This window comes from Chlamydotis macqueenii, chromosome 12, assembly GCF_036417535.1.
Source record: "Chlamydotis macqueenii isolate bChlMac1 chromosome 12, bChlMac1.mat, whole genome shotgun sequence".
Taxonomy (NCBI): Eukaryota; Metazoa; Chordata; class Aves; order Otidiformes; family Otididae; genus Chlamydotis; species Chlamydotis macqueenii.
In genome coordinates this window covers 14,624,156-14,641,827 of record NC_141567.1, presented here as the reverse complement: position 1 = coordinate 14,641,827, position 17,672 = coordinate 14,624,156, and the positions used below count along the sequence as shown (strand labels likewise).

General features: G+C 49.9%; 1 protein-coding gene and 1 long non-coding RNA gene across 4 annotated transcripts; both read left to right on the top strand.

The window, feature by feature from the left end:
• Positions 1-1,920: 1,920 nt before the first annotated feature.
• LOC147599281 (mitotic-spindle organizing protein 2B-like) lies at positions 1,921-15,777 on the top strand. 3 transcript variants are annotated; one of them, XM_086757412.1, is made up of 4 exons: positions 5,759-5,983; positions 6,062-6,207; positions 8,328-8,362; positions 15,491-15,777. In XM_086757412.1, the coding sequence occupies exons 1-4, from the start codon at positions 5,844-5,846 to the stop codon at positions 15,653-15,655; spliced, it is 486 nt and encodes a 161-aa protein (XP_086613538.1). In that variant the 5' UTR covers positions 5,759-5,843; the 3' UTR covers positions 15,656-15,777. The 3 variants fall into 3 exon arrangements, with proteins under 3 accessions (XP_086613537.1, XP_086613538.1, XP_086613540.1); XM_086757411.1 differs by lacking the exons at positions 8,328-8,362; positions 15,491-15,777 and adding an exon at positions 6,279-7,139 and having other exon boundaries at positions 1,921-5,983; XM_086757414.1 differs by lacking the exon at positions 8,328-8,362 and having other exon boundaries at positions 5,791-5,983.
• Positions 8,370-9,471, top strand: LOC147599282 (uncharacterized). The gene is made up of 2 exons (XR_015259911.1): positions 8,370-9,274; positions 9,382-9,471. It is a non-coding gene; the product is annotated as an uncharacterized LOC147599282 (long non-coding RNA).
• Positions 15,778-17,672: the final 1,895 nt, after the last annotated feature.

Sequence of the window (17,672 nt, the reverse complement as noted above, 5' to 3'; positions counted from 1 at the left end):
CCAGCTGCCTCTGTTCTCTGTCACTCCTCCCTGCAAGTGAAACAGCTCTGTCATTCATCGCCTGATCTCTAGTCCCTTGCTAAGCCCTCCGTAAGCTGTTTTAGCATGCTGCAGGCCCTAATAATGAAGGAAGGAAGTTTGTTTTGTAATTGGATTAGCACTGCTGGGAACATGCTCTTGCAAGGCGGTCAGGGTTGAGCTGGCGCAGCCCCCAAGCCCCGTGCCGCTCCGCCTGGTTGTGGGCCAGCCTGGGGCTGCGCTTGCTCCTGCACAGGACTGCACTGGCCAAAAGATGTGGTCTTGCAGGAGGAAAGCAACCCAGAGAGATGAAAGGCTGATTCAGGGCAGAATTAGAGTTCACCCTCCTTGGAAGCTGGGGTATTTTTGCTGAAACTCTGTCACAGTTCCTAATGTCTCCCACCTGCTGGAAATGAAGCACTTGGGTTAGCATCAAGCCTGACATCAGCCTCATCACCCACCCCAGCGCAAGTCATCAAGGCTCCTGAACACCTCAGAGGCTGGAGAGCATCACCAGTAACTGATCCTTGCGGGACTGCATAAAACCCTCAGATGTGTACAGGGTGTGGTCCATCGTCCATGCCCCCTCCCTGTCCCTCTGGCCTGGAGAAGCTCCCTTAAGCCCAAGCCTAGCGATTAGTTTAAAACCCCAGCCCTAGCAGTGATGCCTGAGTTGCTTGAATATCACCAAAAAAACAGTGCCCTGTATTCTGTCTTCAACCACAGCAATGTGCAGAAGGATCAAATAACCCAGCAGCTCAGCTGCCAAAGTTTGTAGCACAGGAGATGAATTTGTTCCTGATTCCCGCAGGCTACCAGCAAAACGTGCAGTGTAGCACACACGTAGCACACCCATGCATGTGGCACACACATGGCCCAGCTGAATGCCTCCTTTCAGATCTTCTCGTGAAGACCAATGTATTTGATGCAAGGGGAAAGTTTCAGCTCCTAACTCAGAGGCCACCCTCGCTCAGTCCCTTCGGTACGCTTCCCCAGCATTGTCTCAAACCAGTTACTTGCTCCTGGTAGCCTGTTTGAAAATTGTCTCCCAAAACATCCATGCTTGGATGCCTCCACCTAATTTTCAGCCTACGCTAGTGAGCAGTTCTCTCCTTTTCCTTTCACGGTTTCAGAGGCATGTCTCCAAACCAGCATGCTCAGGCAGATTTTCTGGGTGAGATCTTTCCAACACCTCTAGTGATGTGGCTGTGTCCCTCCCGAAAACGTATCCCAGGCACGATGACCACACTCCCAGCCCTGCACTGCTTGCTAGTAATGTTAGTGGGGTCATCCCAAGACTGGGGTGGAGGAACAGTGCTAGAAGCATCTCTGCTCAGAGACATCCCTTTTAATACAACTCATCGTTTACTTATCAGCTGGTTCCTCCTCTGCTAAATCCATACCCATGGCTTCCAGCATTGGAAACTGGCTCATACTGGGTAAAACCAAACTCCTTCCTTAAATCTAACCAGCCTAAATGCACTGCATCACCTTGTCTAAGTTAATTACAAAAATCATTACATTACACTGAGACAATGTGTCTGTGATAACTTGTTTCCATTTGCCTTCCTGTCTTGAAGCTGGGCTTCTTTCAAAGAAACCTGAGAAAGGTATGAAAATCTAGATGTATTTTAATCTCTCTTTTCCCTTTTCTGGATGTGGGAGGCACATCTGCTGCATTTGTTTGCTATCTGAGCCGTATCCAGGTTATCCTAAATCTGGTCCTTCCTTCACAGTGAGGTGACCTTGCTCCTTTCCTCCCCGATCTCATGCAGCACCTCCTGGTTGACCCTCATCTCATGCATTCAAAGCGTGTCCTTGTCTGGTGGTCGTGCCTCAGGCGTTCTCTGTCCTTCACATCTTGCTCAGCTTGACGACCTGCGCAGATACAAGTCTTTCTCTTAATTTCCAGGATAAATGTATGCATGCTGAATTTTTCTCCATTAAATGGCAGCGCACAGCAAGTCCTGATCTGTGCCAGCGTGGGACCGCGGGGCTCTCTGCCCACGTGTGCCCTCTCTCACTGTTCCTGTCTGGGGCAGCCTTGCTGTGCACGTACGGTGCGCTATGATTTACTGCCCATATGCAGCGTTACAGCCTCTCTGCGCATGCACAGCATGCCCTGATTTACCGCACGCATTAAGGGTTACCTCTCTGCAAATTCACAGCACGTCTGGTTTTAGTGTGCTCTCTCTGACCGTGCGCAGCGTGTCCTGATTTACAGGGAAGGCTCTTGCATCTCTTTGCCTCCACGTAGAGCACCTTGAGTCACTGCTCCCCCACGCCACTGCCCCTCTCCAAGGGGAACAGTCTGCCTGATTTGCCCCTTGTGCATGCAGCGGTCTTGGATTTACTGTGTGTGCAACGGGTGGGCACTCCATGATGCACGGCATGGCCTCCACGTGCTCATGACATCCTAATTTATTGCACGTGCATTAGCTGCTTTCCCACGCAGGTGCTTGGTGGTCTCTGGACAGGCACATGGCAGCACTGCTTTCTGCGTGTGTGCACGGCAGTAGCATCGTGTCTCGATGTCTGAGCAACCCCCAACTCTAGCTGGTAATTTAGGGGAAAGATTGCAGTGCTGCAGCTAATTCCCTTTTCCCTCCACACACACAGGCTCTCTGAGCCTCCTCTGCCCCCGTCTGCTCAGCCCCTCTTGTAACTGTGTCTTACAAGCCTGGCACCACCATCCTGGGCTGTCCTGGCTCACGTCCTGCTCTGGAAACTGTGGGCTGTATGTTATTAGGTGATAAAGTCCTGCCAGAGGTAATGGAGGGTGTCTCTGGTGGGCAGCAAGACCCAGTGTCCTGTGGAGTGTAATTTAAGCCAGAGTCCCAGGTGCTACCCAGATTGCAGCTCCAGTAACTGAGGTCTTCTCAGTGGATGTTTATGGGATCCCAGTGACTTCCTCTACCGACCTGTTGGCTTGGGAGAGCAAAAGGAGAAAAGTGGGATATTAGAGCCCCCAGAAATGCTTGAGAGAGCAGAAAGGACCATGCAGTCCAGATAAGAGTGTTGTCACTTGAAGAAGTTGCAGTATGTGCCCATCCAGGCCTACACCCCAGAAAGGTGAGGAGGGCACGACCCACAGCCATGGCCTATGGCGGCCTGTGAAGGAAGCATGGAAGAGGCAGGGTCTCCTGTCCCTCGCCCTGGAAAGGTCTCCAGCCCTGTTGGTGACCAGAGGATGCAGAGAGAGCTGCCAGCTGGAGCTGCCTGGAGCTGAGAAGGAGGAGGTACAAGCTGAGGCTCCTCCAATTTGTTGTAGGGAAGGTGGTTCCTAGTTCTCTTCTTTTTTTTTCCAGAGAGGGGCTGATCTAAAAAGTGTCTTGCCCTCTTCTGCCGTGACTTGTAGCTGAGCTCCTAGATGCCATGGGCTGGGGAAGGTGGTCCAGGTGGGACCAGGAAGGGTCGGAGAGTGCATCACCCACGTGGTGCGGGCTCTTGCCCTTGCATTGACTTCCAGGCAGTCCCAAAGGAAGCAGCACATCATGCAACAGAGCAGGCAAGAGAGCAAGCATAGGGATGTTGCCTGGTCCCCTCTGCATCGTAGAGGCCGCACTGCCAGACTCAGCTGAGGGTCTCTCTGAAAGTCCATCATTCAAGGTGACCTCAGGCTTTGTGGCTCTGGCATTGGCAGCCCCACAGACAGCACGGTAATTCGCGCTGGCAGCAGCTGCTCCCGCTATCAGCACCGTGATAATTGTCCCTGCTGGGCTGGTCTCGCTTAGGGCCATTAGCAGCAAGATCCTTCTTTTATCATCGTACATCTCATTCCCATCTTGGCAGCTGCAGTAAATGTCTGTCTGTTAGCGAGGCCGTGTGCCTGTCAGGACACAAGGTCGGGTCGCCCTGTGGCAGGTGATCATTTTGACACGCTCAGAGGTTGCTCGGGGTGTGGAGTGGGAGCATGTCTCTCCCGTGGCTTGATGCAGGGATGGGACGGGATCTCATGGCACTGGCGGGGGACACCCCTGCATCGTGCTCCCTCCTGCTGTGCTGTCCATTCATCAGTGCAGCTGGTCTGTCCGTGGTCTCTGTGTGTGCTGGGACGAGGAGAGCGGGGACAGGTGATCCCTCCCTGATGGCAGAGGCGCTGCTCATTTCCATTTAGATAGAGGAATTTCAATCTCAGCGTGACATCTCGCCACGGTGCGACTCAAGACCCAAATTTCCAATTTTCTTCCCTATGTAACGCCAGATGCTCCCTGCTGGCTTGGGAACTGCAGTGCATTAGAGATGCCGCAGCCCAGCAGAGGCGGACAGTTGGGTGTGTGAACACGGATGTTTATCTGTGTGCAGCTCCAGAAGGCAGGTGGCACATACGGCTTCTCTGCACCCAAATCTGCTGCACTGCCTGCGCCCCAAAGCGCTCCCATTGCCTCTCCCTAGCTCCCTTCCCTGCCCCTGTCCAGGGACAGGAGTTTAAAACCAGCATCCAGAGTTGGCCCCTGCGACACAAGATCTGGATCACCTGGAGGACAGAGAGTGGTCACACGAGGAGAAGTCAACCAGATGACCACGTGAATGAGGACAACCAGCTATTTCTGTCTTCCAGTGGGAAAAATGCAAGAAGAAATCCATCAAGCAGGTGAGCGTGCCCTTGTTTGCTGCCTGCATCAAGTACATGTTCACTTACCCAGAGATGGGTGGATACAGGGAAGCTTGTGGTCCTCGATGTGGTTCCCTCCACCACGTACTTTGTGTGTCTGTTCCTGTAGGAATAAAGAAAGGCCGTGGTTTCGCTCAGCTAAAAAATGTGACAGCTTGTGGAAAAGAACCTGAAGAGGGTTGGTAGGGCGAGCCACTGTTGTCCCCCAAATCAGAGGTTCTTTTACCCGGTGTGCAAGAGCCAGTCACACTGAGTTGAGATATTTGTATTTATTTTGATTCTGCAGAAGCGGGTGCTAGGCATCTAACACAGCCAGCACACCACTTAGGAATGTAAAGGGTCTTTTATACAAAATAATGAGGCAGAAATTACAATGCAGTAACTGATTGGTTACCCACACTTTTTGCACCGTCCATGATTACATATGTTCATGTTTTAAACATTTCGAGAGGTCTTCTTCGTTAGCGTACCATTAGCCATAAGAGGGTGTAATTTTTGGCATTAAAATCACCCAGGGGCAGTTCAGGACATGAATTTGGTTAGGGTGCAGTGTGGGCTTGTTTAACAAACCATGGATCACCTACACACAATACACTCGACAGGTCGGTGAGTACGTTACTGTCCTTGACCAGGGTGCATACCCTGGGTGGCAGGGGGAGTTTCCATCTCCAGGGATACCTGGCCTTTGTAATTGCTGTATTGCTCCTGCCTACCCCACCACAGCCTCGTGGGCGATGACCAAAGACTCCAGTTTGGAGATCGAGGGCAGGTGTCTACCTTGAGAAAGGTTTAACTAAACCGAGGTGAGGGAGGCCAACGAGGGGCTCCTTCCAGCGAGCTGACGGCACCTCCGTGGAGGGGGCATGCAGTACGGCAGCCCACTGTGGGTCTGAAGGGCAGCCTGACACCCAGAAATCACCATGAGCGCTGCTTTCCGAGCCTGGGGCTCAGGGTGCCTGCCCGGGGGACAGCAGCGGAGCCCTCGGGGCAGCGGGAGGGTGAGGGCTGGCAGAGAGAAGCCGCGGGACGCCGCCGGGCACCCTTCCACCCCACCGGGCAGGCCTCGGCGGCGGCTGGAGCGCGGCTGCCACCTGCCGGGCCCGGGCGGGAGGAGCGGGGCCCGCCCGAGGCCCAGCCCGCCGGCACCGGGGCCTGCAGCGGCGGGCGGAGCCCGGCCGCGCCGTCAGCGGGCGGGGGGCGAGGCCCCGCCATGTCGGAGGCGGCGGCGGGAATGGCGGCGGCCATGGCGGAGGTGCGGCTGCGGAGGAAGCAGCTGTTGAGTGCGGAGGAGGCGGAGCTGTTCGAGCTGGCGCAGGCGGCGGGCAGCGGGTTGGACCCGGAGGTGTTCCGGTGAGCGGCGGGGGCGGCCGCCGGTGGTGCCGGTCATGCCGGTGGTGCCGGTCCCGCCACTGACGGGTGTCCCCGCAGGGTGCTGCTGGACCTGCTGCGCATGAACGTGGCGCCGCTCGCCGTCTTCCAGGTGCTCAAGTCCATGTGCGTCGGGCAGCGGCTGCCGCCGGGACCCGAGGGCGGGCCTTCCGCCGCTCCGGCGCCGCTCCCCGCCGACACCCGAGGTAGGCGGCGGGCAGGGGCGGGCGGGGGGCGCGGTGGCGGCGGTCCCTAATCCCCGTGTCTCCCCGCGCAGAGCCTCCCGAGGACGGCCGGCCCCGGGCCTTCGCCCCCCTCTCCCCCGCCTCCGCCCTGCGGCCGCCGCGGCTGGGGACCCGCCCGCCGCTCTCCCGGGCCTCCCCCGCGGCCTGCCCGCTGCCCCGCCCGCTGCCCCGCGGCCTCCCCGCGCCTCCCGCCGGCCGCGCCGCTCGCCCCGCCGCAGGGAGGGGGCCGCGGGCCGGGCGGCTGGGCCCGAGGGGGAGCTCGGCCGGGCCCCGCGGGGCCCGCTCGGTGTGAGCCGTGGGGCCGGGCCCGCCGGGGGCCTGCGGAGGGGGAGCCCCCTCACCCCAGGGGCGCTGCGCCTCCTGCCCGCGCCCCTCTTTTTTTTTTTTTTCTTAATTTTTATTATTTTTGGGCAGCGTAGCGTGCCGGGTGCGGAGGAGCGGTGCTGTGTGTCGGGGGGGCAGGTTGCTGCGGTCGCTTGTGCTGGGTTTTGTGGCTCTGCCCTCCCGGCCTTTAACCAAAAAAAACCCAAAACCCCCACAAAAATACACAATGCTGCTTCGCTTGTATCTAACTCAAAAAAGGTAAAGTTTTTGGTGCATTAGGAATCCCCGGAAAAGGAGGGGAGCTGCGTTGCTAATTCTGCTCCATCCCCTGGTGTCCTCTGCCGCTCGGCCAACGGTTTCCTTGCCCAGCAGATGTTATTTAGGGGGGAATGTGAAATGGGAGGCTGTGGGGGGTTGTTGGCTAAGATAGTGACTGCTTTTGAATGTAATTATCTTCTGTTATTGCCCCAGTCTCAGTGGACACTAACAAATATACCCCTGAAGTTGTGCCATATATATATTTTATTTTATTCCAAATCAATTCTAATAAAACTTACTTCCTGAAGTGACTTTCGGCTGGTAGCTTGCAAACTCAGTGGATTTCTTCAGAAAGGTTAAAAAAGAGGTAACTAAAATAAGTTTCTTGTCACTAAGCTGGAATTCACTGTGAAAAGGCTCTCATTTCTCTTGTGTTCAAAAATACAGTAGAAAGGGGCAATGGCCAAAACAGCAAGGCTTTGTGATCGTTGTCTGTGGTCACCGAGAGCAAAACTGCACTGGCTTGCTGCACGCCTCAGCGCTCCTGTACCAGTAATGTGGGTGTGGGAGCCTAGAAATGGATGAGGTCAAGTCAAATTGTCGTGTCCTTTTCTCCCTTCTCTGTTTGAGGGTAAAAACACTGTTGTAGCGCATGGGTCTCTGTTGACCCATGATGAATTTTGAGGCAAAACTTTAAAAAGTAGCTGTCACTGTCAGCAAGGGCTGTGCTGGGAACACAGAGAACCGGGCAGGAAGGAAAAGCTTTGTTGACGTAAGTAACCTGAGCAGAGCAGGGGGCAGAGTGAGGTTTCCCGGTTGTGGCAGCGTACTACCACTTAGTCTTGTCTCAGTGTGAGGCTGCCTTGGTGGTAGGGGGTGTTTATTCTCATGGCTGTGCTTGCAGGCCTGGTGGTAAGTCCTGTAGAAAGCGAAGTTGAAAGTCAAGATTGGTTTGACCAGTCAGTAAGCAGTCGCTTTTAGGCTAAGGGCGATTATGCCGCAATCCGAGGCACCTCCACAGCAGTAGAACCTGCTGCTTCTGCTGTGGATTCCCACATGGTAAGAGGGTGAGAATCGCCTCATTGAGCAGCTGAAGGTGGCTGCACAGAGGGACTCTGAGGAAGTTGCTAAAGCCCAAATGGGAATTGGAGCATGCGGAGAAAGTGTCTGGAACTCCACGAACTTCACTGCGAACAGGTTCCCCTTTCTCAAGAGGTGCTCTTAAGAAATTCCTACAGAGAAGCTGGTTGTGGTAAAGAGAACAAACACATCTGATTGAGGAGTGACTCTAAATATGCACAGGGGAAAAAGAAGACACCCACCTGACCACTTTTTCCTGAGCAAAAAGAGAGAGGTGTAGCACTTGGATATTTTCAGTAAGAAGCAGCGTGCTATTCCGTTACCACGTTGAGAGGAAACATCTCAAAAGAGCAGTGATTTTTGAACAAAAGATGCTGTTAAATTTTGCTCTCTCTTCTCCTCCTTTGTGGGTGCTTCAGGTGTGATGGGCCACTCAAACTATGAAGGAACTTTGGTAAGGTTTTTATTCCTGTCTGTCTGTTAATCTGGAGCAGCTTTTGTTCTTTCATGTATGCTGTTTGTGTGGTACTTCCTGTAAAAATGAGATTTTTTTTTTTTTTTTTTTTCCCCTAGCACTGGGCTAGTGCCACAAGCTAGTGTGGGCTAATAGTAGGCTGTCTCAAGTTTGAAACAATCAGATGGCAACTTGTTAGTTAATCAGCGTTAAATTTCTGAAGGGGAAGAGCCAGAAACCCTAAGGTAGAGTAGATAGGCCTTTAACCATTGCCTCCTACCATCTTGAGCTGCTGCAAACACCTCAGAGAGGATATGAATTTGCAGGAATTAGTATCTGTCCTGGGAGCTTAATTTGGTTGTGCCTGCCTCAATCCAGGATGCTCATTCTGCATCTTTAGCAGAGCATCTCCTAGTCCAAGATGGTGCCCAAGTCAGATTGCAGTCCTCGTGTGTCCAGCCAGACTTTCCTCTCCATAGTTGCCCTTTAAAATTGACACGTTGATATCTTGAGTGGGCTGGGACAAGCCCTCAGAACAGAGGGCGAAGCGTAGTGAAGTTCAGAGAAAGATGGCGTTAGCTCCGTGCTGCTCCTGGTAAATATTCGCAGTATTAGTCTGACCTTCAGTGTCTCCTGTTGCTGTTTTATTTCACAAGGCTAAAATACGTCTTCAGGGCTAGTTGATGCACTGAGATCGCCAGGTCATACACAGCCTGCTGAGACAGGAGGGGCGTGCCCATCAAGCCACAGTTTCACTGCAGACATGTGGTAAAACATTAAATGCTGAACCTGGACTCACTGTCTTTGCAAGCTGGTGCTCAGTAACGGTGACAAAGGGGCACATTGGCCTCTCTCATGACACTCAGACCTGACCAAATTCTGATGGGCAGCATTTGCACACATTGCCAGAAGGTTTGGTCTTCCCAGCAATGTTGGGTTTTTTTTTTTTTTTTTGTTTTCTGGAAGTTTGTGTTATGTTAGAGCTGTAACTCACTTTGAATGAAAACTTCTCTTTTTAGTTTCTGCCAGCCCATGTGGCTTTGCTGTCACCCAGCGCCTGCTGACCTCAACTAATTCCTTTGTGAATAAAATCACCATTGAAAAGCTGACTCTCTCAGAAAATTCTTTGAGTAGAACTTAAGCTCAGCAGTGGCTGATCACAACCTTAGTCCTGTGCCCTCATTTCTGTGAGTATAAGTGCTGGTAAGATCTCATTAATACCAAGAAGAGGACAGCTTTTGTCCAGCTGTGCTTGTGAGGGTACATTTCTGTAGCCTCTTGGATGGAAGGCAGATATCTGTGTTTACTGTCATTTAGTGGAAGGAGGAGCTGTTTAGCTCAGCGCCCAGCCTGACCTAAGACGGGCATGGAGTGCAGGTGAACAAGCTTCTGCAGCTTTAATTGCAGCTTTGTGCAAATTTTGGCTAGCTTATGTCTGGCTCTGCAGTGCTGTGTAGGCACTTGGAGCAGTGTGCCTGGAGTGTCTGAGGAGGATGCGTAGGACTCCTGTTTGTTTTCATGACCTTCAACCAGGTGCCCAGAGAGATCTCCCAGTCATGGAAACTGGTAATGATCTGAAGCAGAACTGGGCCATCAATGCCAGCCTTGTCTGTGTTTTACTGGACCACCTTGGGCTGAATTAGGATTTGAATTATCTAGCTCAAGACAGGAGTTTGTTTACTGTAGGCCGGGGTGGGGAGGGGGAAATCTGTTGCTGAAATAAAGATCCCATTAAAATCAGCGTCTCTTCATCAGAGTAATTTTCTCTGCTTAAAATGAAGAAACAACCAGCTAGCTCAAATTGAAGAGGAGGAGGAATCACTCCTCATTCACTGAGCTTTCTAGTTCTGAGCACAGTCCAAGTCCGTCATTCCGGAGCGGGGTAAGTGTTAATGGAGTGACTGGGGGTGTCCTCTGGGCTGGGTCTGTTCTCTAGGAGTGTTTGGCTTGCCTTGCGTCCTTTCCCTTTAGGAGCTGCTGCAGGGAAGGGGAACCAAAGCTGTATCTGCTGTTGGCTCCGCTGTCTTTGTTGGAAGATGCTGCCTCCATTTAAGAAGAGGATGATGCGGCTTCCATGCAGGACCAGGCATTTGGAGATGGGAGCTGCTTCCTCTGTGTAGCTGGGACTTGTGTCTGCTGATAAAGCCAGAGCTCCTTGCGCTAATACTGAGAAGAGCGATTGTCCTATATAAGCTTGCCAAGCTGCTTTGCACAGTGTCCTTCAGCTCTGCATATCTGCTCTTTCTCCTGTGCTTCCTCCTTTGTCAGAAGTCAGACAAGTGACTGAAGTAATCCAGGTCTCACTAAAGATTAGCCAAGACTGCTCTACTTGAGTTTTGTCAGTAACGATGAGATATCGGCTTAGGCTTCTCAGCCCATCCTGGTGCAGGGAGGGTTTTTTTTTTTTTTTTTTTTAAAGCAGCTAAAAAAAGACTGTTAGAGCATTTCTGATCAGCGCTGTTGGCAGGCGGGCGGGGTGTGTGTGTGCCCCCTGGTAGTTATTTCAGCTTTTTTTTTTCAGCTGAAGCAACAGAGAGTCTGATATGAATGACTTGTATTTTGCATTTTCCCATAGAATATAGCCATGGTGTTTGCATGGAGCTGTGTTTGCTGGTAGCTGAACTCGTGATAGCTGAATCCAAATTTGAGCATCTGTCTGGCATTTAGGTAGATACAAGTTCATGCAAGCTGCATTTGAAATGGTTCTTCAACAGTTGTTGGTTTCAGAGGGAAAGAGGTGATTTTAAAGAGAAAGGATATCCAGGCAATTTCTTTCTGTGCGAGGAGGAGGTGTGCATACCCATTAGGACAGTGGTGTTGGTTTTGGCCTTCACTAGGTATGTAGCTAATTACTCCATTTTCTGAGATATTATTTCCATACTTTCTGTTCCCATCAGCCAACCCAGCTTTCTCCCTCTCTATTGATGTACATATGTCTATGCCCTACTCTTTTTTTTTGTAGGCCGATGAATATTCTTTGATGCTTTTCTCACTCTGCGCTCCAACTGGTTTTTCCGCATTCCCTGTTTCCCCAGCCCAAGTGTCTTCCATAAAGTTACTTCCCAAGCCTTGCCCTAGCTAATTTCTCATGCTAAATGTGTGGTTAACATGAGCTTGCTTTTCAAAATCCTGTCTCTGTTGTGGGCCTCAGAGTTCACCTTGATTCGGGATTTGTAGTGCTGACTTCTGTATTAAGGAGCTAAGGATATTGCTATGTGGAGCTTGGGTATGGTGGAGGGAATCCCCCAAAAGATGCTAAGGATTTCTCTTAAATGTATTTAATCTGGTTTTTTTTATACATCATACTATTTCCTAAATTCACTAAAGAGAAGTCAGAATGAATGCCTTCCAGATCTTTATTCTGCAACTCTCACTCCTTGTAACTCTTCCTACCATAAGCAGTAGAGTTCAGGTGTGATGTGTCTTGTCAGTACCTTGAATAGGATCTGGGACTTTGTTAATGTCAGCTTGCTTTTGTAGTGGTACCTAGTAATGCAGTCGAATACCTAACCTGCTACAAGGAAACAGGCTTGCTGGAGGAGGAGGAAGGTATAAGTTCTGTGCAGGTGATTTGTGGGCCTATGTAGGTCTCCACTTATTTTGTTCTCTTCTTTCTCCAGGTCCTTCTCTTAAGATAAGTGTTTGCAAGAGAAAACATGCTTAAGTGATGACCCTCTGCTCAATGCAGACTTAACGTCTTAGTTAACTACTTTGAAAATAATCTTATTTTTTTCCCTCTTCCTCTGTTTCAAAACAATTAAACTGGATTTGTTGAGACATATTTTGCCAGTCTTCACTATCTGCTTTACTCTGTCTGTTAACGATATGACAGCAGCTTTAAAGACATGAGAACCTGCCAGTTTGTATTGCAGAAGAGGGCTACTTGTGATATGTGTACAGGGATGTGAGCAAGACTCTGCAGGGCAAACCTGACAGTCTGGCAAAGGATGGAGTATAACGAGCCACAGTTACGTACTGGGACTGCTTTGGGAAGTGGTCTAGCTGTGTCTCAGATTGTTCTGTGGTCAGGAGATTAAGATTTGAAGTGAGACCCATCACTGTGTGCACTTCTGGTGATTGGACAAAGGTATCTCTTTAGTCCTCCAGGTAACACACAGTGATTGCAAAAAGGAGGAACTTCTACTCTTACAAGTGTGTTGGGTTTTTTTTTTTTTTATTCACACCTAAAAAAGATCCTTTGCTTGTCTAGAAAGGCCAACAGGTTTACTGTACCTGGTGTAAGCCCTACTGTGAGACAGAAACAGGAGCAGGATTTTTGAGAATTTAAAAGTACTCTTGTGGTTTCTCTAGCCTGTAATCACTTCCAGCGTGTGCTAAAGGAGGTATTTTGGAATTATTGCAGCCCTGATATCCCTGACTGTTACAAGTAAATGTACCAATAGCAATTTATTTACTAGCAGGAGGAAAATCTGTAGTCCCTGTTAACTGCTCAGAGGCAGGAGAGAATACCCTGGGGAAAGTAGTAGGTTGAGTAGAGAGGACACAGGAAGAGAAGAGCTTTAAATGTCCATTTCTGAAAGCATATTTGGGGTTGGGGTTCCTTTCCTAAATCTAATCAGTCTTCACTTGCCTCCTGCTTGCCACAAGAAAGTTCTTCCTCCCTCTGCTACTTAGGGCTTTCTCTTCTTGCCTGCACTGCGGACTCCTGCCTCGGTATCTGGTGGTAGCCCTCTCCTAGAGGTGACTGTAGCCTTTTGGCCCTGGGTTTTGTCAGAGATCGTCAGCAGTAACGTGTCCAGTGAGCAGCCTGATCACGATGGGCACTGCTGTTTTTAAACGAGGGGAGCTAGCAGTGAGAGGTAGGTTGGGTGCACTTCTGCCACTGCTTGCATGCATATTCCATTCTTCTCAAGCTGTGTCTGGCTTTAAAGGAGACACACACGTAGCTGCTGCTTTTGGAATCATCTTTGGGGAGGGAGGTGTTTGATTAGACTCTGTTTTGGCTTGTCTCTTGCATCTGTAGCTATTTGGGCTGCAGTTGTTCAATGACAGCCAGGCGTATCCAAGATAAGGGCATCTTGTGTCACCAAGGAAAATATCAGTGGAATCCTTTTGTTGGTGCGTAGTACTTGAATTGCAGAGAATTTGTGTTGTTCAACTTCTTTTGTGCTCTGAGTTAATTGAACCTGTTATCTCTGATAGTGTTTTAACTGTTGGAAGTGTACAAACCGTGCCTGTCTTTGTGTACTTCATGAGCTATTCTTGACTGATTTCATGGGTCTAGATAGGATGCTTCCAAAAATATCATTGGTTTTCATGCTGTTGAAGTAACTGGTTTGTTTTACTGTGATTTTGAGGCTAATAGGATGGAGAGCACGTGCTTTGTCTGAGTGCAGCTTCTCTCCAGTTAAGTGCTTCTTTCTCCCTGAGTCATTTCAGCTAGGTCAGAAGATCAAGGGCCTGACTCCCGTTAGCGCTTAATGGTACAGTTGTGTAGTGTGTGCACAGGATTAGAGTTGTCCTATGCAGGTGGAGGACCCGCACTCTTTAGACGCGTGTGGGAAAGGGGAGGGCATTCACCTATGAAGGTGTCCTGGATTGCTAAAAGCATCATGGTGAACTCTAATGCTTTTTGTTCCTGCCGATTTTTCTCTCAAATGCTGTGAGAACATGTATTGCCTTTGTATAATTTGTTTGTTTTCATGGGCAATACTTGCATTAGTGAAACTGCTTGAGTGCTTGAACTGCAAAGAAAGGTGGCAAGGCTGGTTGGCTGGCTTGGGCTGATAGCTGCTGGCAGCTCACTCGTGTAGTTTACCGTGATGGACTTTAAGAGCACCTGTCTTGGCTGGGATAAGTGAATGTATTTCTTTTGCCACCCTAGTATGTAAAATTTTACAGGTATGAAGGGGCCACATACTCTTTATTTGGAAGTTCTCAGGTTGTCTTTCTGGTGCTGCAAGGTGTTAACTTGTGGTGTTGACATAAGTCCTGTTCTCAGACAGCTGCTCCAAGGAGACGGGACCATTTGGTGAGTAAAGCAGACGTATCTCCAGTCTGGGTGCTGTCCGTGGCACAGATGATCCAAGATGATGATTTCCAAACCACGCCCATGGATACTCCACTGTGTGGAGTAGCTGTTGGTATTCTGGAAGCTGCTCTGATAACGATTGCTAAAATGTCACTCTTATTTTAATTGCATGCATGTAACTGCTGTAACTACAGCTCGTTGTATTCTTGTGTTTTCTGTATTCCTGTCTTTTGTCTCCTCCTTGCTATTATTAATTTTTACGATGCTTCTTAGAGCTTACTGTCTTTAGTAAAATCTGTGACGCTTTTGCCTCATGTTTCTTTTATTTTTATTATCTTTCCTAGTGCAAGTACTACTTCTCATCTAAAATAGTTCTCTCCAGTGCCAGGAGAAGTCGATCTCCCTCGCTTATCCCCTCCTGTCGTTTGTTTGCAGTACCCCTTAGTCTGTCACTCTCTCCTCTGGCTGAATCCAGCAGAATGGGCTGCGTGCCCCTTGCCTCCCTCAGCTTCTGCCTTTCTACCCATTGCTTCTTGCTGTTGCATTTTAGGTCAGTTGTGCCTACAGAAGGATAACTCTCCTCTTCTGAACACAGTAAGAAAATCCGTGAGGAGGTCCTTTGTAGGAGTTTGAGCTCCTGGAAACCCCAGAAAATGACAGGAAATCCAAACTTACTCATGAAGACACCAAAATGACATGAAAAGAAGGATTTCTGATCTGGTAATGTGGCTGCAGGCTTCGGAAACTGGTGGATGCCAGAACATCGATTCACTTATCCCAGCCTTGAGGTGTTAGATGCTCTTCATGTTCTTCTTGAGGTGCTGTTTGCAGTGCTGGTGTTCCTGTGCTGAATGAAAGCAAGTGTTTAAAGAACAAAGCGGCTGGTTACTTGTTAGATTAAACCTGATGAAAATTAACAGTGTTCCTACTGCAACTTGTTTTGGTTTTGTGGCCCTGACACCTGTTGAGCTGAACTCACAAATTTGCTTTCTGTGTTGGATGCTGGATACATTTGCGGCACCTGATACAATTTTGCCTTTTGCATGACTTCCTGAGGAACGCTTGCAGCTTAGATGCTGTGTGGATGACACATGGGGTTGGGACTTGAAAACTAATGTATGTTTTTGTTTATTCAGGGAGAAATAAAACCAGTTCTGCTGTCAGTGGGACCCAGGTTCTTGCAGAAAGGAGCAGCCGGGAAGGATCTGCCCAGAGGATGCCTCGGCAACCAAGTGCGAGCCGGCTGCAGAAAGCAGGAGCTTCTGGAAAGAACAGTGGAGGAGGCAGCAGTGCCTAAATAAGGCTCTGGAACCGATGTGTTTTGATGCTTGACACTGTATATACGTGGTGTTTGTTTGAACTGCTTTGTGTTGTGTGTATTGATGTGACAAACATGATTTGTAATAAATGGAATAGAGCTGTTGTTTTTTATTTCCAAAACTTCATTTGGCAACACAGACTACTAGGGGTTGGCTGAGGGGACCTGGGACAAAGAAAGAGGTGTGAAGCCTAGAAAAGCCTGGAATAGTGCTCGGGTTGCCCTAGAGAGGTCATGACTTGTCTTACAGGCCAATGCTTCTCAGTGCCTCCTTCCCTAAAATCCCTTTTGATATGTTCCTGCTAGTTGTAACAGCGGAAAGTCTGGTTGGCTGAGTTATGAGGTAGGTCCTCTATTGGTATCGCTGAGCCCTGCACTGATGGTAGCTTGCACTGGAAACTTGACTGTCTGGGGAGGATGTGTTCTTGTACCTTAGCTGGTGGTTGCCCCGTTCCTTCACGTGAATGCTTACGTGGGTTTCTCAAAACCAGTTTGACTTATCACATAGCACAGTCACACAGCATTTGGCCTTCCTAGTGATGCTAATGTGATTATTCTTTATAAAGTGTTACAGAACCTGTGCCTAATGAGCTGGGTTAAATGAGGAGATTATGATGGATAAGGAAGAGAGTAGCTTCATCACCTAGTGTGCGATACATGCAAGTGGCTAAAAAGGGTAAGTGGATTTCTTAGAGCTTAAGCGTTGCTGTTCATCACCCAGGCAGTGGCTGTGCCTGCTGTAGCCCTGGTAGCTCAAGAGCTGGCACTGAAATCCATTTCCCTAATTAGCAGAAAGTGCCCCCATCCTTTCTGGGGGATAGATGATGTTTCCTAGACTCAAGGAGATCTCATGAACCTGATTCAACAGGTGCTAAAATCTCTTCCTGACCAAGAGGAAAAAATGCTGGAGAGTACAATGTTCTTTTGCACAGGTTTTTGTGCACAGTATTAGTGATGCTCAGATAATCCTACCTTGTAGATTCCTCTTGAACAATATTGCAGATTAGTGTATAGATATTCCCTCCCACCCTGGTGACCGCCTCTTACACCTGGCTGCTTCCAGTGCCATCCATGGGCCCAGAGGTGGCACCCATCACAATGGCTGATGCGGTCAGATCACCTCTCGGAGTGAGGGAGGTGACTGCCTGTGGGTGGGGGACACAAGGAAAGAGCATTTTGGGATTCTGTGAGACTTACTGTGGGATGTTTGGGGGTGGAACCAAAGCTGGGGAAAAAGAGGCATCAGGGTGGTTTGATAAGCCACAAATGTGGGAAAATAGAGGGATAAGGATATGAAGGGGGCTGTGTATCGTCTGTCTGACTACCCACCTGCCAATTCGGGGTGTATGTGCCTCCTGGGGAGACAAGCTCAGGCTTGCTCCTGGCTGAAGCTGGGAACATGGACCCACGGCACCCTTAGCCATTGCAGACTGTGGGATTTGGCAGCGCCTCGCAGAGCACCCTTAGGTGATACACAGAGGATGCTGGTACAGGCTCACAGGCACAAAGAACTGCTAACAGCATCTGTAGCTGCTGGCATACTTTGACTCTAATGATAAATATTTATTACTGGCAAAAACAAAAAAAAAAAAAAAGGAGGAGAGAGACATACACGCACACACACACAGTGGAGGAAGGGAAACCTCTCCCCAGAGGCTCGTTGGCGTGAGCAGCGCTGAGCTCCAGATGACCAGTGGCCGGGGTCCCCCTCCACCACGGCAAGCTGTGACAGCGATGACGGTGACGGTATATTTTGTATTCTGCTAGATCCCATTTGTCACACTGCTTAATCAGATGCAGGTGTTGCACAGTGACCAGTCACTGTGTTTCTATGCAAAGCTGTTGTTTGACAATTCTTCACTGCCTACATGGGTGCCCTTGGCTGCAGAATCAGAATAGTTTGGGTTGGAAGGCAGCGTAGTTTAGCCCCGCTCAGGACCAAGCTATGCAGTCTCTCGGTCACTCCCCCCACCCTCCAGTGGCACAGGGAGGAGAATTGG

What these genes read in the sequence shown, in the direction of transcription:
- LOC147599281 (XM_086757411.1), top strand. Translation starts at nt 5,844, where the DNA reads ATGTCGGAGGCGGCGGCGGGAATGGCGGCGGCCATGGCGGAGGTGCGG. An exon ending in TTGGACCCGGAGGTGTTCCG is followed by an intron (nt 5,984 to 6,061) that starts GTGAGCGGCGGG and finishes GTGTCCCCGCAG; the next exon opens with GGTGCTGCTGGACCTGCTGC. An exon ending in GCTCCCCGCCGACACCCGAG is followed by an intron (nt 6,208 to 6,278) that starts GTAGGCGGCGGG and finishes CTCCCCGCGCAG; the next exon opens with AGCCTCCCGAGGACGGCCGG.